General features: G+C 37.4%; 2 protein-coding genes across 4 annotated transcripts in view; one reads left to right on the top strand and one right to left on the bottom strand.

The window, feature by feature from the left end:
- The window catches only part of eya2 (EYA transcriptional coactivator and phosphatase 2), a 45,767-nt gene that overhangs the window by 16,520 nt on the left and 3,731 nt on the right, over positions 1-25,516 (bottom strand). Inside the window, exons 2-8 of one of the 3 annotated variants that reach the window (XM_081380492.1) lie at positions 14,000-14,053; positions 13,843-13,888; positions 12,412-12,536; positions 12,213-12,329; positions 7,526-7,602; positions 1,477-1,657; positions 602-738 (exon numbers count right to left, since the gene is read on the bottom strand). In XM_081380492.1, the coding sequence (XP_081236618.1) occupies positions 602-738; positions 1,477-1,657; positions 7,526-7,602; positions 12,213-12,329; positions 12,412-12,514 (615 nt within the window). In that variant the 5' untranslated portion in view covers positions 12,515-12,536; positions 13,843-13,888; positions 14,000-14,053. Of the gene's footprint in view, positions 1-601; positions 742-1,476; positions 1,658-7,525; positions 7,603-12,212; positions 12,330-12,411; positions 12,537-13,842; positions 13,889-13,999; positions 14,054-25,516 lie in introns of all 3 variants that reach the window. The other 2 variants (XM_081380490.1, XM_081380491.1) reach the window with 2 other exon arrangements.
- Positions 22,231-25,516, top strand: part of rtf2 (replication termination factor 2) — a gene marked incomplete at its 5' end in the record, with an annotated part of 87,855 nt that continues 84,569 nt past the window's right edge. Inside the window, one exon of the mRNA XM_081379691.1 lies at positions 22,231-22,530. Within this exon, the coding sequence (XP_081235817.1) occupies positions 22,231-22,530 (300 nt within the window). The remainder of the gene's footprint in view (positions 22,531-25,516) is intronic.

The following is a 25,516-nucleotide window of genomic DNA, read 5'->3' as shown; positions in this document are numbered from 1 at the left end:
CTCCAAAACACTGCATAATACCTCAATGTTGTGTTTATAAAAACATCTGATAATTATAGTCAGTTCATCCACATTTCACAGCTTAAGGGCAAATACTCTATTCCTCATATCACACTACATGTTGTGCAGAAACATATTTCCAGTTCTTTTGTCTGGTAATTAAATACTTATGACTTACTTCTGTATAGTTCAATATTCAATGTATTGCAACAGAGCTTTTTGTAAAGCAAAGAAAACACAAATTTATTTCAGTCTGCTGTTGTTCAAAGCATGTATGATTTTGAGATGAGTTTTTAAACTTTTATTGGACTTTTTAAATATTTTTTATCAGTCTATTATATGAAAAAGACAGAGTGGAGAATCCGCTCCATCCGGAAGAAAGTCATACAGGTTTGGACTGACACAAGGGTGAGTAAATGATGATGAAAGATTAATTTAAGGTGAACTATCTCTTTAAGCTCGTCGAGTTATAATGAGGTTGTTGCCAGACATCATTGCACAACTGGACTGTTGGATGTGAAAGTTGTCCCTGCGGTGCGGAGCGCAGGAATGTTAATGAAAGACATTGTGTAAGGGACACCGTGAATGCCAGCGTCTGTACCTCGATGTCAGAGTCCAGAGGGGGTCCGGGGTCACTGGCCCGTTTCCGGCCCCTGAGCTTCACATCCGAACCGCGTCTCGCCGGAGCGCCGTCCTGATCCTTTCCTGGAGTCGGAGGACTCGTGGGAGCGTGGTACTCTGCTGGTGCACACACACACACACACACACACACACACACACACACACACACACACACACACACACACACGTACGTGATGACGTTGTTTAAATAGAGACATACAGTCTAATCAAAAACTATTCAGACACCAGATATAATTTTTGATATTTTTTCACTAGTGTGTGCAGGACTCTATAGTTCATTTATGTAAGTGAGGAGAGCAAAATAAAGTAAACTGTGACATATTATACACTAAAATTCTTCATACAGTGACTACCAGTAACATTTATACAAATTTAGGACCAAAAATGATTCAGACACTTTGACCTGATCATGTTTTGCTGAAGTGTGTTTTATTTAATTGCTAATGCTCTTTTTACACACAGACTGAACAAAATGAAGCATTGCTTGGTGATTGGTTGAGCTAAACTGGTATTATTTAATTGTGTAGTTAATCACATATATAGTGAGACATATAGTCAAAACTCCGGATATGAAAGCAACTTGGAAAGTTTTTTTTTTATTTCAAATATTTTTTAAAACATATTTTAAGTTACTTTTTCATAATATTTTTAAGAGTATTCCCTATATATTGACCATTAAGTATAAAGACATAATAAAAAATATGGATATTAACGCAGCAATATATACATTTCATATTTTTTTCCTTACTATGTTTTTAATAGTATTTTCACAAGTATCCCCAATATATAATATAGTATGTTAATCAGCCTCCTCTTTCTCTCCATAGAGCTCACCTGTGTGGGATTCTGGGCTGTGATTGGTCGATACAGCGGGAAGGTCTGTGTGCTGATAGGGTATCGCCGTGGTGATGGCAGAGGGTGTGATGTTGCTGCTGGTGATGTACGGGCTGTTGTAGTGTGTGTTGTAGTATGGAGAATATTGACTTTGGCTGTAGCTGGAATATGTTGAGAAATCCTGATGGAGACAATGACATGAATGAATAATCTCAGACAACTATATACTACTTTTTATTGGTTTTATGTCTCATTTTTTAATGTAAGTCCATCTAAACCCTACTGTGGTGGTATCTTGGTTCACTGATGGTTGTCTGATTACAAAATTCATAATAACTCCATTTTGGTAATACTTTACAAAATAGTCCCATTGCTTAACATTAGTTGAACAATGAGCAATACATTTCTTACAGCATTTATTCATCTTTGTTAATGTTAGTTGATAAAAATACAACTGTTCATTGTTAGTTATTGTCAGCTCAGGTCTATTAATGAATATTAGGTACTGTTGAAATATACAGTAAGTATGATTAATAACTTCTTCAGAAGTGCTTTTCATTCATGTTAACATTATATAGGGAGACAAAATCTGGATATTAAAGCAGATTTCAGATATTAAAGCAACTTAAGTTATTTTTGTTTTAAGTTTTAACAGTTTACAAGTAGGTAGTATTTTTTCAAATTTTCATACAACTTTTTCATAATATTATTAATAGTATTTTAATAAGTATTCCCTATATATTGACATTTATTCCCAAATTACATATATAGAGAGAGATAGAGTAAAAAATATTGGATATATATTAATGCAGGTTACGCAGGTCGAATGCGCATGCGTCGCGTCTGAACGCGTTGTTGTCTTTGGAGCTCTATCGATTTGATTTATAATTCTTGATTTTACTCTTTAAACTTACTTACAACAAACATTTTCTACTTTTCCTCACTGCGAAGCACTACTGCTCAAACCTCATAGTTACAACGCGGACTGTTGAGCAGACGTGTCTCAAGCCTGTTAGTGATTCTACGCTGGATACTCTTATAGGTTACTCCCGGGGATCACGGCTGAACGCGTCTTCTCAACACTCACTTACAAACATTTTTCACCTATCGTGCGTCTACTCTACACCCGTACCACTTAAAAGACGGATTATATCTAAGACGCTTGTCAGAAATTAGTATTAATTGATAGCATCACTGGTAGTGTCGTTGCTAACTTACTGTCCATCTGTTAAAATGGCGAATATATCAGATGCAAGTAGTCTACCTTTTGGTGCAGGTGAGGACACATTTGAGCTGCACGCGGTACAGTCTGAGCTGGAAGCTGTTGAGAAACAGATCCACGACCTTTTAGTGAGACAGGCCGAGCTGAGAGACCGGCGTTTGGCTCTTGAAACATCACGCGCTGATGCTCACAAATCAGAGATTAATGTTACTAACCGGCTGACTCCGACCTCGTCTACTCCGTGCGTTACTCGGCATCGGTCCCGAGCGCCAAGGTCACGATCAGCCATGGTCTCGTTCACTCCGGCTCCAACACGCCACCACGAAGCCTGGATATTTCCGCAGCGGAAGACGCGAGTCAGGTCTAGACCAAGACCCTCTCCGACCCTCCCGGTTTTCGAGTTATCCACACAAAACCGCTTCTCCGCTCTTCGCGAAACAGAACGCGATGCTGTGATCATCGGTGATTCCATTGTTCGGCACGTCCATGCTACATCAGGTAAAAATAAGGTGCACAGTCACTGCTTTCCTGGTGCTCGTGTTTCTGAAATCGCTGCTCGCGTTCCCGAGATTCTGAACGATAACGAGCGCGTCGGAACTTTGGTATTGCACACGGGAGTGAACGACATCATTCAGGCTGCGCCAGACGGAAGTTCTGAAGAAAGACTTCAGGAATCTGATCGATACGGTACGCAGCACATCGCCTGATATAACGATCATTGTGTCAGGACCGCTTCCCACGTACCGTCTAGGACATGACAAGTTTAGTAGATTATTCGCGCTAAATGAATGGTTAACGTCATGGTGCAATGAGCAGAAACTGCTCTTTGTAAATAATTGGAATCTGTTTTGGGAGCGTCCTAGGCTTTACCGTGCTGATGGCTTACACCCAAGCAGATTCGGATCGGATCTTCTGTCAGATAACATCTCCAAAACGTTAAATACCTTTTGACTAGTAAACAAAAGTCCAAATCATAGTCTCTGCTGCACCAAATTAACTGATATAAATACTAGTGTAGAACATAGCATAGAAACTGTGTCTATTCCTCGTTTAGTGCGATCAAATAATAAATCTACTGCAGGATCTAGGAAAAATCTAATTGTTATTAAAACAGAAAATGTTGCTATTAGTAAACAAAAACAATTTCTAAAGCTAGGTCTTTTAAACATTAGATCACTCACACCTAAGGCAGTTATTGTAAATGAAATAGTCACAGATAATAGCATAGATGTACTTTGCCTTACTGAAACCTGGCTTAAACCAAATGATTATTTCGGTCTAAATGAGTCTACTCCATCAGGATACTCCTATAAGCACGAGCCCCGTCTGATTGGTCGTGGCGGCGGTATTGCAACTATCTATAGAGATATTCTCAATGTTACTCAGAAAATGGGTTATAAGTTTATTTCATTTGAAGTACTTGTACTAAATGTTACGCTCTTAGATGATAGAAAAACATCCCTATTATCTTTAGCCTTGGCTACCGTATATAGACCACCAGGGCCTGACGCTGATTTCCTAAAAGAATTTGCAAATTTTCTCTCAGATCTAGTGGTCAATGTCGATAAAATATTAATTGTTGGAGATTTTAACATACACGTAGATAATCAAAATGATACGTTAGGGGCTGCGTTTATAGACTTATTAAACTCCTTTGGGGTTAAGCAAAACGTTACCGGACCGACTCATCGTTTTAATCATACACTTGATTTAATTATATCACATGGAACCGATCCAACCGATATAGATATCATTCCGCAAAGTGATGATGTAACTGACCATTACATGGTAACTTGCATATTACGTACCCCGGTAATATATCATGCTGCGCCGCGTTATCGATTAGGCAGAACAATCCTTCCATCCACCATAGATAATTTTTCAAATTGCTTATCAGATCTGTCTCAGCTGCTGCCTGAACCTAAAATAACAGATGAACTAGACGAACTAACCAGCACTATGAGCACCGTTCTCTCTGGAAAATGGGATATTGTTGCACCTATGAGACTAAAAAAGGTCAGAGAGAAAATTAAAGCACCATGGTACAACAATACTACTCGTGTTCTAAAGAGAGAAACCCGTAATTTAGAGCGTAAATGGAAACAAACTAATTTAGAGGTTTTTAGAATCGCTTGGAAAGACAGTACGTCACGCTATAAAAAGGCCCTAAAAGCGGCCAGGGCTGAGCATCTCCGCAAACTAATAGAAAATAACCAAAACAATCCTAGGTTCTTATTTAACACCGTGGCTAGACTAACAAATAAACAAGCGCCACCTGAACAAAATATTCCGTTACAGTTTAGTAGTAATGATTTCATGAATTTTTTCACTGAGAAAATAGAAAACATCAGATCCACAATTGTAAACGTTCAATCTTCAATCGCGCCTTATAATTCAGCCTCGATTATCACCCCGCAAGAACAATTACAGTGCTTTACAACTATAGAACAAAAAGAGTTAAATAAATTTATCATTTCCTCTAAAACAACAACATGTTTATTAGATCCCATACCAACTAAACTATTGAAAGAAGTGTTACCTATAGTGGAAGAGCCTCTCCTCAATATTATTAACTCGTCTTTATCTTTAGGTCATGTTCCAAGAACATTTAAATTGGCAGTTATAAAACCACTAATTAAGAAACCACAATTAGACCCAAATAACCTAGCAAATTATAGACCCATTTCAAATCTTCCTTTTATGTCCAAAATATTAGAAAAAGTTGTGTCTGCCCAACTGGGCTCTTTCTTGCAAGAAAATGACACCTATGAAAAGTTTCAGTCTGGGTTCAGGCCGCATCATAGCACTGAAACTGCGCTCGTTAAAATCACAAATGATTTACTCTTAGCTTCTGACCAAGGCTGTATCTCAATACTAGTTTTACTTGATCTTAGTGCTGCGTTCGATACTATAGATCACACAATACTCTTAGATCGGCTACAAAACTATACCGGTGTTCAAGGACAAGCATTAAGCTGGTTCAGATCATACCTATCTGACCGCTACCATTTTGTCTATTTAAACGGAGAAAAATCTATCATAACTCCAGTAAACTATGGAGTGCCGCAAGGATCTGTGTTAGGCCCTCTATTATTCTCAATATATATGCTGCCACTTGGAAATATTATAAGGAAACATGGAATTAGTTTCCATTGTTATGCTGATGACACTCAACTATATATTTCATCACGGCCGGATGAAAACGCTAAATTATCCAAATTGACAGAGTGTGTTAAATATATAAAAGATTGGATGACGCACAATTTTCTTTTATTAAATCCAGATAAGACAGAGGTAATACTTATCGGTTCAAAAAACCGCCCACAAAACCTCCTTCAATACAACTTTAACATAGTAGGGTGTCCTGTTACTTTATCCTCTACAGTAAAAGACCTGGGTGTTATATTAGATTGTAACTTGTCTTTTGAAAATCATATTTCATATGTTACAAAAACAGCCTTTTTTCACCTTAGAAATATTGCTAAATTACGTAACATGCTATCTGTCTCTGATGCAGAAAAGCTAGTTCATGCATTCATGACCTCGAGACTAGATTACTGTAATGCTTTATTAGCTGGTTGTCCTGCATCCTCAATAAACAAGCTACAGTTAGTCCAAAATGCCGCCGCTAGAGTTCTTACTAGATCAAGAAAGTTTGACCATATAACACCAATTTTATCATCACTACATTGGTTACCTATAAAGTTCCGTATTAATTACAAGGTATTGCTACTGACTTATAAAGCCCTAAACGGCTTAGCTCCAGTTTATTTAACGGATCTTCTATCGCCCTATAATCCATCGCGCTCTTTAAGATCACTAAATTCGAGGCTTCTGGTCATACCTAGGGTATCCAGATCCACCAAAGGAGGGAGAGCATTTTCACATTTAGCACCAAAACTCTGGAATAGCCTTCCTGATACTGTTCGTTGCTCAGATTCGCTCTCCCAGTTTAAAACTAGATTAAAGACGCATCTCTTCAGCCAGGCATTCATATAATATTTTAATCTTACAGTTAAATCCGGTCTCTACTTCATAAACGCCAGAGGAGAACTGGCCCCCGACTGAGCCTGGGTTCTCCCAAGGTTTTTTTTTCTCCATTAGGTCACCTAATGGAGTTTTTCGGTTCCTTGCCACTGTTGCCTTTGGCTTGCTCAGTTGGGGATACTTAATTTGATTAATCGATTCAACAGTGCTATTGATCTGCATTACCAAACGTGGATGTTTTACACCAGAAACATACACTGATGTACTATTTTATTTAATACTGTGAAGCTGCTTTGATACAATCTGTATTGTGAAAAGCGCTATATAAATAAAGTTGACTTGACTTGACTTGACTATATATATTCCTTAGTATTTTACTTTTTCCTTACTATTTAATGTAAAGTGTTTTAAAACATTTTTAAAGACATATCTAAACAATTGACTTGAGAAGCAAAAAAAAATAAAAGATTCAAAAAGTTTTTTCCCCAAAAATAAATAAAAAATGAAGTTAAAAAATTTACTTAATTCAAAGAGAAAACAAGATACATTTTTTTCTGGCTCAATTCTTTTTTTCAGCAAAAACTCTTAATTTTGATAAGCAAACAAGTCACGTTGGTTCTCAAGTTAATGTATCTTGATTTAAGAATGTTTAGATATTTGTACAGGAAACAAAACAAAAATACGTTTTGCATTGATGAAACTGTAATATATACTATAAAAAAGAGATGATTTTTTAATTCTGATATATTGTAGCCGTGTGACTCTTCTGGCGAAGGGCACAACAGTGTATCTCAGGGGTGGTTGTAGTCCATCAGTGAAGGCTTTCCTAAGTTGACCCACCTGCTGTGTGGCACTGAATGGCGTTGAGCCGGTGATGCCGTTTGCACCCTGGAAAATTCCAGAAGAAATGCTGCCGCCTGGAAAAGAAGCACAAAGCTAGTTTAAGAGCGTACTTCGAGCCGACTGTGGTAAAGACTGGCCCTGACGCATCCAACACAAACACAGCGCAGGAAACACGACAGGCAGCGGCTGGTGAAATATAGACACGTTTAAAGTGCTCACAGAAAGTGCGCATGATTTATGACTCTGAGAACAGTTCAGGTGGAGCCGAGAGCAAATCCGCTATCGGACGCTCAGGGCCGGAATGTCTTTCTCCAGACCCGTCTAGTTCCCTTTCTTCTGTCTCTTTCCCTTCACATCCACGCTCGTTCTCTTTCTGAAACCTGCCCTAGATAAACGACTCTGTCAAAACAGCACCAAATCTCGGAGGAAGCGAACGAAAGGTCTTCAAAGGGGGAGGGAGACGTGGGCGAACGCGTCTCTGATTTTCTCCACCGCGGTGAAACGCGAGGACCTTTGGCACCCAGAGAAGGGTTATTTATTTCATGCTACAGCGGGTCTCCTGTTGGAATCCGCCAATAAATCAAACGAGACCGGCGAGATGTAGCGCGAGACGTAGTAACCGCGCTTTCCTAGACCCATTAGAAATCCATCCATTTCACGAGCAGACAATTTTACAGGAAATGATGTCTCGGGGTGCTTATGAATTACAGTAAATCACTATAATACCTAATAGATTACCTGCTATAGCTCTAATAACTCATTGATTATGCTAATTGGACAGACAGGAAGTAGATGTCATGTGACTTTGTGTGTCTCTGTGTCTGTGGCACACACACACACACACACACACACACACACACACACACACACTACTTCACAAGAGTTTGGGATCAGTGAGATTTGTTCATGTTTTTGAAAGAAGTCTCTCATTAAGTCTCACCAAGGCTGCATTTATTTGATCAAAAAACAGTAAAAATTGTAATATTGTTTTTCCAGGATTTTTTGATTGACTATAAGATTGAATAATGCTAATTATTTGAAATAGAAATCTTTTGTAACACTATATATGTCTTTAATGTCATTTTTGATCAATTTAATGTGCCCTTGCTGAATAAAATATAGATTTCTTTCCAACGAAACGATATATTTGTGACCGACTGCTTTCAAGCACCGAATGGACAGAAAGCGGTATAGAAGCATCATAAAAGCAGTTCACGATACATGCACACTATATTTCACGTCTTCAGAAGTCAGATTATGAACAGACTGATATCCGAGTCAATATTCACTGAAAATCTTCCCGTTCACTGTAGCACTTAAATATCATATCCACATTTGGCACGTCAAGACATGATGCGGTTAATGAAAACAAACATTTCTGCATGTGCCAACTTTGGTGTTTTTTATTTTATTTTTAGCGAATAATGATTTAAATTTAGTCTGATTGTCTAACATATAAAAAATATAGATATATATTTAATTACATTTTTGTTGAATTTTTTTGTAATTTTGCTGTGTACTTTTGTCAATTTTATAAAAAAAAAATGTTTATTTTTTACCATTTACAATTTAGGTTTAATTCATTACTTCAGTTTTAGTTCATTTTTATTTTTTATTTTCCGGTTAGACATTTTAGTGCTTCAACTTAAACTTTTTTAAATTTGTTGCAAAGCCAATACTTCTAATACATAGAAATACTATTCTAATACATTCAAGAAATACATTCTAATACATATTTCAACTTTATTTCATTTAACAAATAATTTTTTTTAAATAGTTTTAGTAATAGTAATATCATTTAGTAAATTATAATAACCTCACAATAGCCTCCCAAAAAGCTATAATATGGTTTTAGAAAACTTTAGGTTACACTTAATTTTGGTGTTCCCTTTTAGACATTCTTCTAACTATAAGGATCTTTGCAACAGCATGTTAACTAACTCTCATTAGAGTATTAGTAAACTGGGTAACACTTTATTTTACAGTGTCCTTGTTACATATGTTACATGTACTTACCATATTATTAACTGTAAATTAGGCATAATTACATGCAACTAACCCTCAACCAAACCCTAACCCTACCCTAACCATATAGTAAGTACATGTAGTTGCTTAATATTACTCAGTACTTAAATATAAAATTACACTGTAACAATGACACCTTAAAATAAGTTAGTAGACTGTTAGGTTTTAGGGTTCAGGTTAGTAGAATAAGTTGACATGTAGTTGCAAAGTTTGGTTACACTTTATTTTAAGGTGTCAGTGTTACAGTGTAATTATATATTTAAGTACTGAGTAATAATAATAATTAACTACATATACTTACTATAGGGTTAGGAATAGGGGTTGGTTTAGGGTTAGTTGCATGTAATTCATAGTTATTACTACAGTAACTACATGTAACACGTTTAACCAACACTGTAAAATAAAGTGTTATCTAAAGTTACTTATAGTCAATAGAAAGTCTGTTGGTGGAGCATTTTTTGTCCTTTTAGGATGTTATGTTCATCTTATGCTTTCACAGCATGACAAAACAACTTCAATTCTCTTCAAAGCGTGTGAGTTAATGATGATGACTAGTAAATGATTCGATTCCTTTAAACCTGAAAACGTGCCTAGTGCCACTTCACCTTTGACCTTGACCGAGAGCGGTCAATTTCACACTGCGGTGGCAAAATCAGGACTGCGGGCAGAAGTGACTGCGATCCGACGCTCAGATCCCGTCTGACACACACTCCCACACAAACACACTCCTCCAATGGCCAGCGTGTTGTGGAAGGGAACGGAGAAAGGTTCTGACCTTCTGAGAGAACGAGAGAGACGCCTGACGCCAGAGCCCAGACCGCGGATAATGGGGAACAGGTGTGTGTGTGTGTGTGTGTGTTGGGGGGTTTTGGGATCGACTGTAGATGCTTAAAAATCTGTGTGTGTGTGTTTTTGTGGGGATTTTGCAAATTATCCAACAAACAGAGATGTTCAAAAACGTGTATTTGTTTATAGGTAGGCGATATCAGCAAAAATATTATAATGTTCTGGTTGATAATATTTATTAAATGGGAGATTCGGTCAGTCATGTTTGTATAATGATGCTATACTGTATAATGCTGTTAATAATATATATTGCTGACTATTCAGCAAGCAGTTTCTGTGCTAATCTCACACTCTTTTTCTTCTGTCATAGTCCTGATCTCCATGTCTGGGTTATTTTCTGCGATAAAGCTGTCTGTTAATTATCTCTTACATCTACTGATATACACTATGGTGTAATAGTGTGGGGACAGAGTTTTTATTTTTTAAGAATTTAATACTTTTATTAAGGACACTTAAAAGTGACCCTAAAGACACGTATAATGTTACGAAAGATTTCTGTTTCAAATTAATGCTGTTCTTTTGAACTTTCTATTCAGAAATCTATCACAGTTTCCACAGAAATATGAAGCAGCTCAATTGTTTTCAACATTGATAATGTTTCTTGAGCAGCAAATCATCATATTAGAATGATTTCTGAAGGATCATGTGACACTGAAGACTGGAGTAATGATGCTGAAAATTCAGCTTTGATCACAGGAATAAATTACACTTTACTGTATATTCACATAGAAAACAGCTGTTTTAAATTGTAATAATATTTCAGAATTTTTAATCAAATAAATGCAGCCTTGGTGAACAGAAGAGACTTCTTTCAAAGACATTAAAAAAATCGTACCGACCCCAAACTTTTGAACGGTAGTGTGCAAAAGTCATTAAAAAACTAGATAATAATATTTGCTTTTTAGATTGCAAAGTAAAGCAGGGCCTATCACGAGCCTATCATTTTTTGCCAGTAGTTAAAAGTTACAAATTACAATTAAAGAACAAGCACTAGTAGGAACGCTTGACAGCCTTAGCCAGGGTAACTTAGGCTGTGTTCACACTTGTAGTTCGGTTCGTTTGGTCCGGACCAAAAAAAGAAAAACAAACATTTAGTCCTGGTCCACTAAGCGTTCACATTGGCATTTTAAACACAGGACCTAAAGGCATAGGGATATGTTCACAACCTGATTGGTCGGCTTTTATGACATATATTTAGCGATGGAACTTACAGAACATCTAAACAATGCTGTGTTCTGGGATAAATGCGCTAGTTGTATGTGCGTAGCTACATATGATGGTATTCTGACCAGCTGAGAACTCATGAAGAGCTTATGTAAAGGAGTCACACACACACACACAGATCTGCAGTGAGGAGACGCGGTTCTGATGCCTGTACTGAACTGTGATGGGAAACATCGCCACTATGACGAGAAAAAACAGCTATGATTGAGCATTCTGTCCATTTTAGTGTCGCATCTTGTGGCATCATGTCCTGTTTTTGGTTCGTTTACATGTCTCTGGTCCGTGTTGTGTTCATATTTCATTCGAACCGCACCAGAGTTGTTTGGAAGCGGAGCGAGACTCATCTTTTCAGCTTGTTTAGTACACAAGGGTTCAGATGGTTCACACTTATTCAACTGAACCACACTAACAGAGCAATCGCACCAGGGTTCGTTTGAATCCAAACACACATGCCGAGTGTGAACACAGCCTTATGTTCCACAGATGCACGTTTTTATAAAGTGATGGGCACATATCATGCTGTGATGCTTTATTGCTCAAATCCAAGTTCTGAAATACCATATAGATCAGATGAGGCTGTGACACTGACCGTGTGTGGAGTAACTGTACAGCGCCTGACCGGGTGGCGTCCCGCCGAAGTTTGACGTGTATCCCAGCAAACTGCTCTGTCCCGGGGAATGACTCAAGCCATCTTCTGTTTTAATATCTGATGAGGTGAGAGAAAGACAGTCAGACCAGCTGTGATGTGCACTCTGTAGGGTGGTTGTGAAAGGACACTGAGAACTCACTGTAGGACGCCATGCTGTAGCCCTGTGTGTGATGTGTGTATGGTGTGTAAGGGCCCGTCGGCTGTAACGCAGGGCTGTACTGCGTCTGTCCGTAAGCAGCCATGACTGATCTGAGGACAGCTGGTCTGAGAAAACAAAGAGCTGTCGTTAGAGAAACTGACTCTTTACAATAAACAGACAACATATTTCTAATGCAATGTTCTCAATAACACACACACACACACACACACACACACACACACACACACACACACACACACACACACACACACACACACACACACACACACACACACACACACACACACACACACACACACACACACACACACACTCTCTCTCTTATGAGTCTTATGAACTGGTTCTTTTTAATGGATTCATCAGAAAGACTGACAGTCTCACGCAAGTGTTATTTTACTAATATTGAGACACTAATTTAATAAAGTTTTATTAATTTTGTTGTGTGGATTTACAATTTTTTTATAGTTTTTATTATTTTTATTACAGTTTTTAGTTGTTTTAGTACATCAAGTTAAACTAAATGAAAAGCTCAAATAAAATAATTTTTATATTTAATTTAATTTTTAGTAAACATTTTTTTTACAGCTTTAGTTAACTATAATAACCCTTACTCAAACTCTATTTCTAAAATTACTAAAAGAAAACAATTGTTCATGTAATTGGATAATTGAATCATTAATGGAATCCAATCTGTGAACAAGTGAATCATATGAGCCGATTTGAGATTGATTCATGATCAATTAATAAAAAAGAACCATTTCACGAGAGTCATTTGTTTATGAATCAGACTTAAAACAAACAAACTTTGCTTTCTGTCCAAATCCATCTCAAAAGTTTGTTAGCAATTCTTCAAAAGTACTAAACACATCATTAATGGAACCGTTAAAGAATTGGAATCATTAAGTGGAATCCAATTCAAGAGCAAATGACTCTTATGAACAGGTTGTTTTTTAATGAATCAAATGTATGAATTGGTCTCAAACTCATGAGTTATCAATTCTTAAAAAAGTACTAAAAGAATCATTAATCAAATCATTAAGTGGAATCTAATTCAGGAAAGAATGGCTCTTATGAGCCGGGTCTTTTTAATAAATTGGACAAAATAAGTCTTTCAAAATTTTTCCATTGTTGTGGCACCGGAATCATTAAGTGGATTTCGAAAAATAAATAAATGTTGGTCTACATTGCTGAATTAAAATTCACCAACAGAAATCTCCACATATCTATATATGTCATTTGTCACCTTGAAGTGAATGAATTTGCACAGACATTTGTTCTTCTCGTGAATAAAATGCCAATGGGGTAAGAAAAATAAACTTAATTCAAGTTTAAAACACTTCTAAAATATGATTTTTGCTTCTTAAGTAAATGCATCTTGAGGATGATGATTTCGCAGTGTTCATCACTCACATGGCCTATGGATGTGTAATAAACGGATGTGTAGCTCGAGTGGCTCCTGCATGTGAACAAAAGAAACATGTTAAACAGTTAATATCTGAATCAGCATGAATGCTCTATAGAGGAAGTTCATTAAATCTAAACTGTGAAGTGTGAAGTTCATCCCGACCTGTCTCTGTCTGTCGCTGTACTTCCGCCTGCACACGTTCAGCTGTCAGCTCTCCTGAAAAATGACAGACCTGTTTGTTAGGAATACGTGAGCTAAAAAGCACATCGGGCTTCGGTCCAACAGCACGCATCTCGAAAGTAAAATATGAAGAAGTACCCAGAACATAAAAAATGCACAAAGCGCAATTCATGTCTAATCATGCCTTACACACACACACACACACACACACAAAAAAAGGTGAACGGACAGTTTCTCAATGACGAGACACCTGCGGTTTCCAAAAACACACATAATTAGAATTCTGCGATACAGACAACAGTGGAGCGCTTGTTTGTATAAACCGGCTCGGTAGGACTGTGTTCCTGGAACAGAACAATGCCTAACCTGCTTTCTGAACCTGGCATAATTTGGCATAATAAACCGCAGGCAGCACGACGTGGCAGGAGTTCAGGACGGGGGGAAAACCATGGTTGTTCTCGCACCTGAAATGTAAGAAATGCAACTGTCCCTGTTCTGTGCTGGGAAAGTCAAGGTGTGGTAAATGTATGTGGGTATAGTTTGCATGAATACAAATGAGAGGAGATGCGGGTGAAACATGGCAATAACCTTGGTTGATTTTTTTTTTTGCTAACCCAGAGGATTTTTTTTTTTTTTTGCTCAGAGGTTGTTATCTCTTTCACGTTTCAAATGTGTCGAGTCATCTCACCTTTATTTATACAGCGCTTTATACAAAACAGATTGTTTCAAAGAAGCTTCACAGGAGAATAACAGAATAAATGATGCAAACTTCATCAAACACGAGACAGATTCAAATTCTGCTGTAACGCAGCTCTAAAAAAAGACAATAGTGACATTATTCAGCTCAATTCAGTTCAGCGTTGATTCAGTTGTTTTGTGTAAAGTGCATCAATTCTGAAATGAGTTCAATTGAGCTATAAGCATCTCTACAGAAGACAACAGTATTCAGCTCAGTTTAGTTCAGGTAGAGTCTTTATCTGAGACCTTGGACCAAGAATAACTTGGACACAAATGAGACAGAGCTATAAAATAAAAATGGATTGCAGTTCAGATCATCTGATGAGAAATGTTTGTGATCTCTGACTTTGGATTGCGATATGACTCCAACTTCCCATTGGAAACGCGTCAAGACAAGACAGAAAACCGTGCTTGTATTTAAGTAAAGTCTAGTTCTCTCGGATCATCGGATCTTATTTGATTAACGTTTGATAAAACTACTGTGGTACCAGAATAAATATCTCATGATGCCAAGACCTGGGGCCAGTTGCATAAACATAGCCATTATGTTAAGACTGTGTCTTAACAACTAGTATGATCAACTAGAAGTTAGTTAGGGGTAATCAGTCTTACTGTTCGGTGTCAAATTAGACCAATCTACGTTTTTATGTTACTGACTTTAAAAAGTTATTAACAGTCTTAAAGAATAAAATTGGATGACTAACTTATAGTCTTAACAGTTTATTCAACTGGCCACAGATCCACATCTTAGACTAAGACACACGCTTGCGTAAGGTCGCGTCTGACTGAATAGAAGCACAAAGATGTTGTCTTCCTCTAAACGTCGTCCCTCAGGGCTCCTCCATCTGTCAGACACAGCTGCTGTCAGGAGCAGAGATGGAATAACACCTAAAACGAGAGCTTTCATGCGATCACGCAAGAGTGGGCATGTGCATGTGTGATTTACATCCCAGCTGAACTCTAACACACATCGAGATGTTTTTTGATTAATCTGACAGTTCAGACTGAGCGAGGTGAGCGATGTTTGGCGTCTGCGGCCGGGGCGGCACCCAGCAAATGTTTAAAACAAACAAAGACAATCTCTCGCTACAGCTCACTGTGTTTTCTCAGTAAACAGTTGCGACACTACAGTACGGCGTGCTTAAGATTGAAAAAAACATATCATGTGACTGTTATAACGATAGTAAAGCTGCAATAATTAAAGTGAAACTTTTTACCCCTTAAAGGGGTGGCATAATGCCTTTTTCACAAGATGTAAAATAAGTCTCTGATGTCCCCAGAGTGTGTGTGTGAAGTTTTAGCTCAAAATACTCTTTTAGCTCAAAAAAACACACCGTTTTGTGACTGTTCCTTTAAATGCAAATGAGCTGCTGCTCCCGGCACAGGGGGCGGAGCTTCAACAGCTTGCACTCGCACACATGCACTGAAAATTTCAGCCTTTTATGTTCAAACCGGATTCAGATAATGATGGAGAGACTCAAGAAGAAGTGACAACATGTAGAAAGCAACAGGACATTTCTAAATGGTTAGCTTATGTGTGGTTATCTTCTAGTCATTGATTAGCATATTCTGTCTTGATAATCTATAAATCCAGGGTTTATGTAAATTCTAGGGTTTGTGATCTCACTAACCCAGGAGGAATGTGGTGTAGTCTCTACCAGCCGTTTGTTGTAGTCCTTAAAAAGCAATTTCTTTAAAAGCAAATATCTCCCTTTGCTTTGAACTTTGAGCAGCAACATTACACACTAACTAAAGTTAGAAAAGTCAAATCATAATCAACCACCCCTTTAAGAAATGGATGGTAATTTTGGATGATCATGTGATGGTATTTGATCGATTTGAGCTTTTCAATGGCTGATAAGTTACGATTTATCTAAAAAGTCAACATAATACCAGTATATACATACTAAAAATGAGATGCATGCAAACTTGCTGAAATGAAAAGAAAGCTTATTTTACAAATTTACTTGTGATACAAAATCCTCATAGGCCTGGCTGATCAATCCAAAATGGTCAAATATTGGGTAATTACAAATGTATCGTAAACAAAACAGTTTCCACCAACAGTATAAACATAAAGTCTAAGACCACTATTGATTGTCCTGGAAAGAAAAAAAAGTGCATGTTTAATTTTCTTAAAGATGGGCATTGACCATTTCACATCAATAGTTTTCTGTTTTTATATGCTATGTTCAGATTGAAACATTTCACTGTATGCAAACTTCTACATATATATTGATTTTATGTAAACATGAACAAGATTCGAGAGCTAATCGTACTTGAAAAAAGTGCATGAGTTACATTGACAGACTTTTGATGATTTTATTTATTCTACACTATAATTATATAAGAAGGCAGCAGCATCAACCAGTGTTGATTGTTAAAATTAAAACAATTAAAAATAGTTTTCATTAACTGAAATGATATTAGATAAAAAATTTCAACTTAAACGAAAATGAGAGATTTCACCTTGGCAACTAACAAAAATATAGTAAAAGTACTCAATTAAAAAAAATAAAAATATCTAAAAACAAATAAATAATAAAAATGACAAAAGGACAACAAAATTACTAAAGCTTGAAAACGGAAAACATAGAAAATAAAAGATAATTGAAAATGCTAATAAATACTGTATTTAAATAATACTAAAATGGTACAAATATTATGCTAAATAACTCATTTTGTGTCTCACAAAAAAAAAAACATGATTTTCTAACAACATCATGAGGGTGAGTAGATGATCCCTTGATTCTGATATAAACAGGCTCTCGGACATTTGTGCTTGTTTTCAGAAAACAGAAGGAGCTGTCCTGCGGGTCAGAGACGCAGCGGTTCACACTGGTGTTTCATCACACCTGCTCTGCTGACGCACCACTCCTAACAAAACCTTTCCCAAGAAAACAAACGTGGCTAGAGAGAGAGAGAGACGGCTGACACGGGCCGCCCAGTGCAATCCTGACTTCCTCCCAGAGTTCCTGTGATGCGCAGTGTGTTTCCTGGTATGAGTGTGTCCCGGAGTGAGAGGGCATGGGAAAGAACGCTCTACCCCCGTTCAGTGGTAAACTGAGCTAAAACAAACCCTGGACGGGGCACGACGCTTCACCTGGCCTCGCCGCTGTTCTGCTAGCGCTGGCGTCTTTCACGGCTATCGTATTCCACACAACGCCTTACATCATACATCACGTGGTGTTTCTCTCTTTTTACCCAGCATGCACGTGGTCGCCAAACTAAACCAGTTGACGAACACTCGTCACAAGATGAAGCCCTCAATAGTGGCGGCCCTGGAAGTATTTCGCCGTAGAGATTTTTAAAAGTCTTTTTGAAAGAGTTATGAACCAAGTGCAACACAAACTTTGATTCGAAGCAGAAAAGTATTTGAACATCATACAAAAACACCTTTAATAAGGGAAAAAACTACAATCCCATGAAGCATTGCACATGCCAATAAAAAAAAAAAAAAATGATAGAGAAATAAACTTCTTTTTAAGATTCACGCATTTCAATTAATAGTAAAATTCCATCAAATTGAATTTAATAGTCCTTACAATTTCTTAATTGAATAATTGAACAATCCTTAATCAATTATTCAATTAAAATGTGTAAGGATTATTCAATTATTTTGATGGAACTTTACTATTATTTGAAATAAGCAAATCTTTTAAAAAAAGGCGTAAATTTTTTTGTGTAAAAACTATTGATTTAAAGATGTTGATTATGTAAGTTTATTGCAAAATATGCACATAAATAATGAAATAAATATATATTGAGATTCTATATTAACGTTAAAATAAAGCTGAAATAAACAAACTTAACGAAAATGAGAAATGTTGCCCTGGCAAATGAAATAAAATAATTTTAAGATGAAGCACTAAAATTATTCAAACTAAGACTGACATAAAAATAAAGTTAAATAGATACATTTACCATTACATTATATTTACATGAGTGGGCGGAGCTAAAGAGTTCTCTGATTCTCTGATTGGTGGAGATTTCTCTGCAGAATCATGGGTAATGTAGTTTTCCACCAGGAATCTCGCTGTTAAACAATTATTTTAGAAATAAGTTGAAATAGGGGCTGGCGACTAACAAAAGCATATAGCATTGATTAACAGCCTAAGTTATCGGTAAAAATCAATTTCCCTGTGGAGAAAATGAACGAGTTTTTACTTCCAGAACCTACTGTTGCTCTATACCCTGGATGCCCTGACAGGAGCATTATGACGGGGTTAAGAGAGCAGGTCGGCTGTCTTTGAAACAAATCATGAGCCGTAGCTTTGCCATATGGCTGTCTGATCTAGAGCGAGCTCTCCAACCCGAACAGTCATCTCAACCGTTCAATCAAAGCCACCAAACTGCTCTCTGGACGGTAGCTGAGGGCTATGTCCCATATGGCGCGGGTGACCGCTGCATCGCCTGAAGGGATACCGCGAGACACTATGACCTCGCTCAAACAATGCAGCACTTCTGCAGCCCTCGTGTTTCCACCGTGAGTCCAGACAGACCGCGAGCAGCATCTGCCCTTTCATTTCCTCCAAACTCAACGGGCCAGGTATTCCTGCTACAAACCGGAGAACTGCTTGAACATGGACCCTTTTCACATGTACAGGGTTCCAAGAAGCCGTTGGGTAAACTTCTGTAGCGGTGCACGGAAACTACAACAGATATCATTTTTGCGTTCCCAAAAGCAAAAGGAAAAAATCCACGACAGCATTTCTAGGACTTTACAAAAAAGGGAAAAAAAATAACTGGGAGATTGATTACAGTGAGCAGAAGAGAGAAAGATGGCAAATTTGCAAAAATTTCCCTCAGCCGTTGTATTAGAAACACCCGCACAGCAACTTTAACTAGTCTGTAACCTAATATTGATTAAGTGTGTATTCAATACAGAATAACATTACTGTACAGTATTGAGCAACAGATGCTCTATATATAGCCTACAGCATGCTCTGCACACGTTTCCTTATATATATATATATATATATATATATATATATATATATATGCCCATGAGCAGTTCTCATATATATATATATATATATATATATATATATATATGTATATATATATAGGCCCATGAGCAGTTCTCATATATATATATATATATATATATATATATATTATATATATATATATATATATATGTGCATTGCATATTAACAAAATGTAGTTAGATTTACAATGTTGTGAACTGAAAACATGCCATCAGTCTATGAAAGTTATGTTTCCTTGCTCAGTAAGGCATTTCATTTAAGACAATCTTCCACGATTGAAGTCAAAGTGTGTAATTTTTGCCTTTCTTTCCTGTGTCCCAGTTTAATATTCAGATTAAACATTGAGAAATGCATGTGTTTTGAGGGACAACTGTCAAACCTAAAATCTAAAACCTAAAACCTGTAAAATCAAACCTACAATAGAGACACAAAATACACCCCATTTTTAAACATATTATGTGTCTTTTATTGTGCAACAAAGTTTTTGCAAGCAATTTTTCACTACCAAAAGCTCTACAAGTTTTTCTTTTGCATTCAAAATTTAAACTCTGCTGATTGGCTAAGAGTTTGCTTGCGTATATTTTGCAAATCAAAGTTTTAATCTCAATGCCTGACAGTTGCTGATAAATGCCTTGATAACACAAAGTGCTGTAAATGCAGTGGAAATTTTGAGCTCTTGTTTTTCCTGTACATTCTCACGATGCGACAACTGAAATCAACTTATTCACAGATTATCGTTGAGACTACGTTATAGTTCAAAGATACACTTGACATTAGGTAAATATTCTAATCTGAACGTCAAACTTACTCTAGCTTGTGTTGAACTTGAGGGCACTTGCTGTGCTCGCTTTGGGAGTATTTCAACTGATGCACTAAATGTTGTTTTCCATCTGAAACACACACACACACACACTGAACAGCCCATCTACGGCCACTTGCCTTCGGGCTCGAGCCTGTCTGCAGCCTTTGAACTCAGACTGTCGTAAATAAAGCCGTCCGGCCACACGCGTCTGCTCTTTAGCTCACTAATGGAGCGATGGAGGGGGGGTATAACAGCCTAGTAATGGTCTCTTGAGATGCAGCGGCGCTTACATCACTGTCCCGGGATTTCATCAATTCTGGAGCGCAGCAGAGCATGGGAACCCTGATAAGTGTTGCACGGACACAATGAAGATATATGCGCAATGATGTCATGTACGTTATTGACGTAAGCGGCCAAATCCATGATAATGGTAAAGGTATCAATCACGAGAGATATAGGCCTAGTTATTTTTGCTGGGAACTAAAAATGGTTTATGTGTTACGTAACCTAAGCCCCTACTTTTGGAAAATCTAATAAATTAAAAAATTGTATAAATGAAAGGCACTTTGATTATTTTCTTTTTATTTGGAACTTGATGGACGCAAACCAAAAGATAAGATTATTCTAAACAAAAGAAGTCTGACATCAGTGCAAAAACAGCTTCACGTTACGTAACACAAAATGTGGCTCCAAACAGTCAAACTAATATTATAAAGCAGCTGTTTTTTCTCTCTCTTTGGTTTACTCCATATTTATGTAAATATATCTATCACTGTATAGCATAATCCATTGCACAATATAACCATAATGCCATTCCATGTTGAAACATTTCGTTCTTTGTAAAAGAAAAAAGTTGCATGCTTACTTATTTTTGCAAACTTTCCAAGTTCCTCAGTCATGACAATACTTGTCCAGAAAATATGGTTGCACTTTATTTTAAGGTGTCATTGTTACAGTGTAATTATATATTTAAGTACTGAGTAATATTAAGCAACTACATGTACTTACTATAGGGTTAGGGTTTGGTTGAGGGTTAGTTGCATGTAATTATGCATCATTTACTGTTGTAAGTACTATGGTAAGTACATGTAACATATGTAACAAGGACACTAAAATAAAGTGTTACCCTTTATTTTAAGCTGACGTAGTTACATTGTACTCTAAGAACTGAATAATACTAATTAACTACAAGCACTAACTATAGAGTTACTGTTAGGGTTTGGTTTAGGGTTAGTTACTTGTAATAATGCATCATTTACTGTTATTACTATAGTAAGTACGTCACCTTAAAATAAAGTGTTACCGAAAACACAGCAAAGAAAAGTGTAAAACGGATTAGCACACACAAAACACAGTGTGGAAAATCCATATATTTACATATATTATTCAAACTGAATAATTTCTAAATAATTGTATTCTTTTCCTCTTTGCCTTTCAGCCAGAAACATGACGATGCTTGTTTGTCCAGGAAATACTGCAAAGAGAAGTGTAAAACGGATTAGCGCGGACAACGGAAAGGCCTCCTCTCTCGGAGTAACACCAAGCTATCAGTTTCCCCATCCTGCAGATAGACTTTTAATTTATGGGCTTCTGTTATTAAAAAGCCCAGCCCGAGCTCGGCCGCGTGTTCCTGGCCACCGTGTGTGTGTGTGTGTGTGTGTGTGTAACACTAACCGCCTGCCATGGTGGGCTCTGCTTTCCACATGACAGCCTCCAACAGGAGAAAGCCACCTTTCATGCCAGCTTGTATGGAAGGATCGCCTCTCCCACCCAAAAAAAGCCCCGACTTATGTGTAATCGACCCCCTTCGTTCAGACATTCGCCCCATCGGTTCCCAATTCCTCATCCTACCCATCCCCCCATCTCTGCTGCCGGGTCTGCCGGACCCTTCACCCCTGGAGCGCTGCCCCGAGACGTGGGTCATGGATGGGGACAGCTGGTGGACCTCCCAGAATCATTCTTATGAGGGACTCAGTTCCCAGGTAACACATCTGGCCTGTTGTAGTGTAGGGATCACACTGCATTAAAACCACTCGAGCTGCGTGCTTTCAGTGCATGCAAATCACATGCACAACCAGAGAGAACTGAGCAATGCAACATTTCACTGACTACCCGTGTGCTTACTTGCATTCAATGTGCACTTACTTCAACTGTTAAAAGTATACTTTCTTAAAAACTACTTGCAGATGATATTAATAAAAAAATACGTTTCATGACTGTTGTTCAAAAAAGTGCACTTTGTAATCAAGTCATTAAAGTTTTAATAATCTTGCGTCGTGCTTTAATGGAGTAGACATATTTTGATGTGTTAATTAATTGCACTAAAGCACATGTAAAGTACTTGATTTTAACTGTAGTGTTTAAGTTAATAACATGTAAAGTTAACACATTTTAAATGCACTAAATTGCAACTTCATCATTCATCATACAGATATATCTAAATGCATGACATAAAAGTTTCATTAGAAATGACATTTTCATTAGTATACATTAGTTTCATTAGTGACATTAAATGCTTGTCAGTACATTCAGCAGTATACTTTAAGCAAATTAAAAAAGACAATAGAAGTAATAATGAAATTACATATTAAGATGTACTGATTAAGTGTGTCAAAAAAGCACTAACTGCATTTAATAGAAATTTAAATTATAATGCAATTTTATTTCATTAAAATAACATGTATTTAAGTGTTTGAAAACATTACATTCAGTTTGCCCTTTTAATGTATATTAGTTCCATAAGTACTTATTTTAAATATATATACTAAAGTGTACTTCTTCTTCACAAGGGTATAATCATATTTTATTATTTTAGGCTTGCAAACATGGTTTTCATTCAGTGTGGAAGCTAGATTTTCTCTGAAGAAATCGTGAGTGTTGATGCCAGGGTTTTGCTATGCAGTTGCTAAGTTTTTTTTTGTTGCTTATTAGCTCAAGTCTCTATGATATTCAGAAGCTAGTTTTATCATCCAGTCATCAGCTTGAATGCTTAGGAAAGTAACCGCACACCTCAAGTACTGTACGTAGCATAGCATGCAAGCTTCAGGATGAGTTATGACAAAATGTTATACTTTAGTTTAGGGCTTTCGTCAAATCACTAACCCTAAGTATATGCTATTCAATGGAGCTTAAGTTGTATTTATCCAAGAATATTCCATTGAAATTGAGTTTGACTTGGATTTAATATCCTCAAGACTTAAAAATCAGCCTTGCACCATCTACATAATGAAAGCATAGGAACAATAAGTAGTTTATTCAGTTGAACTTGAACTTTTAACCTTTGAGACACGGTAAGCTGCATATGCTAACACTCACAACTTACATTGTTGTGGACACTCAGTGAATGATTTATGACTTCATCAAAGAAACCTGTTGAAAAATTTCCTGCTTCTTTGCCCCGAGGGCTGTTAGCATGTGTAAACGCGCCCGACAGGCGGAGAGGAGGAACGTTTCAGCTTATTCAAGACACCTAATTTGTTTAGATTGTGTACGATCCAAGTTTTTCAGTCGCCACCTTTAGAAATTGATTATGAGAAAGAAAATCTCTCATTCAGATGTTGATTGATGCTGTGTTACTCACTGGTGAGACTGTGGCGTTGAGTTGTGTTGTTCTAGCCTGTCAACTGCTTGAGCCGTTGATACAATTAGTGTTATTAAAAAAGAAATCTCAATATAAGCATTATTTATATTAGGGCTGAAAGGCATAACAGTGTGTGTGTGTGGTGCGATGGTAGAAACGTCCAAGTTCTACTTGGGTGCCATCAGACAGTCAGCACTGTAATGATGTTATTTTCATATCAGCCTTCATTTGTTGGATGAATAACGCAATTCTTTGGTTTGCATCCAACAAGTTCCATATTAAGCACCTTTCATATGCAAGTATTTAATTCACTGGATTACAGCAGCTGGAACACAAACACACACGCATGCACGCGCACGTGCACACATACACACACACGCGCACGCACACGCACACACACACAGCTGTCATGGGGACATTCCATAGATGTAATGGTTTCTATACTGTACAAACTGTATATTTTATCCCCTTACACTAACCCTACCCATCACACAAAACTTTCTGCATTTTTACATTTTTAGAAAAGCCTTTAATTGCTTTATTTTTATACCACTTTTACAAATGAGGACGTTGGTTTTTTTTTTTAGATTTTGTCAGATTTTGGTCACTTCTGGGTACAAATTTGTCGCCAAAATATAGTTTTGTACACACACACAGACACACACACACACGCACACATGCACACACACACACACACACACACACACACACACACACACACACACACACACACACACACACCACTTTGCTTTATGACTCCATGACAGTGATACATTGTGACGCTCATGTCTGCCAGCAAGTGTGTGTGTGTGTGTGTGTGTGTGTGTGTGTCTCTAAGATATAAGATAAGGACTAAAGGTTGGCAATAGCTGAAGAACCAGCTGCTGTTTGGTGAAAGAATGAGACTGTAGGGAAAAGGAGGGGTTTGGATGACCGTGTGTGTGTATCAGTGTGTGTATGTGTGTGTGTGTGTGTGTGTGTGTGTGTGTGTGTGTGTGTGTGTGTGTGTGTGTGTGCCTGTGTATGTGTGTGTGTGCCTGTGTGTGTGTGTATCAGTGTGTATGTGTGCCTCTGTCTGTATGTGTGCCTGTGTGTGTATGTGTGTGTGTTTGTCTGTGTCCGACTTAAAGGGAACTGCAAAACTGTGTGTTGCTTCCTACTCACATTATCATGCAAAATCTCTCATGCACACAGTATTTTGTCATTTGTCATTATACCATTGCTTATAATTTTGGTTAATGATAACTAAATGCTGTGGAATCCCACATTGATGAATATATCCGAGTACAGACCAGAATATCAGAGACTTTTCACTTGAGCAGGAAGCAACCACCTAGCAACCACCTAGCAACCACCCAGATGATATCAGCTTCATAGCAACACCCTAG

This window comes from Scardinius erythrophthalmus, assembly GCF_964197995.2.
Source record: "Scardinius erythrophthalmus genome assembly, chromosome: 12".
Classification (NCBI taxonomy): Eukaryota; Metazoa; Chordata; class Actinopteri; order Cypriniformes; family Leuciscidae; genus Scardinius; species Scardinius erythrophthalmus.
Note: the sequence above shows the minus strand (reverse complement) of the source record. Positions and strands in the feature narration are given on the sequence as shown.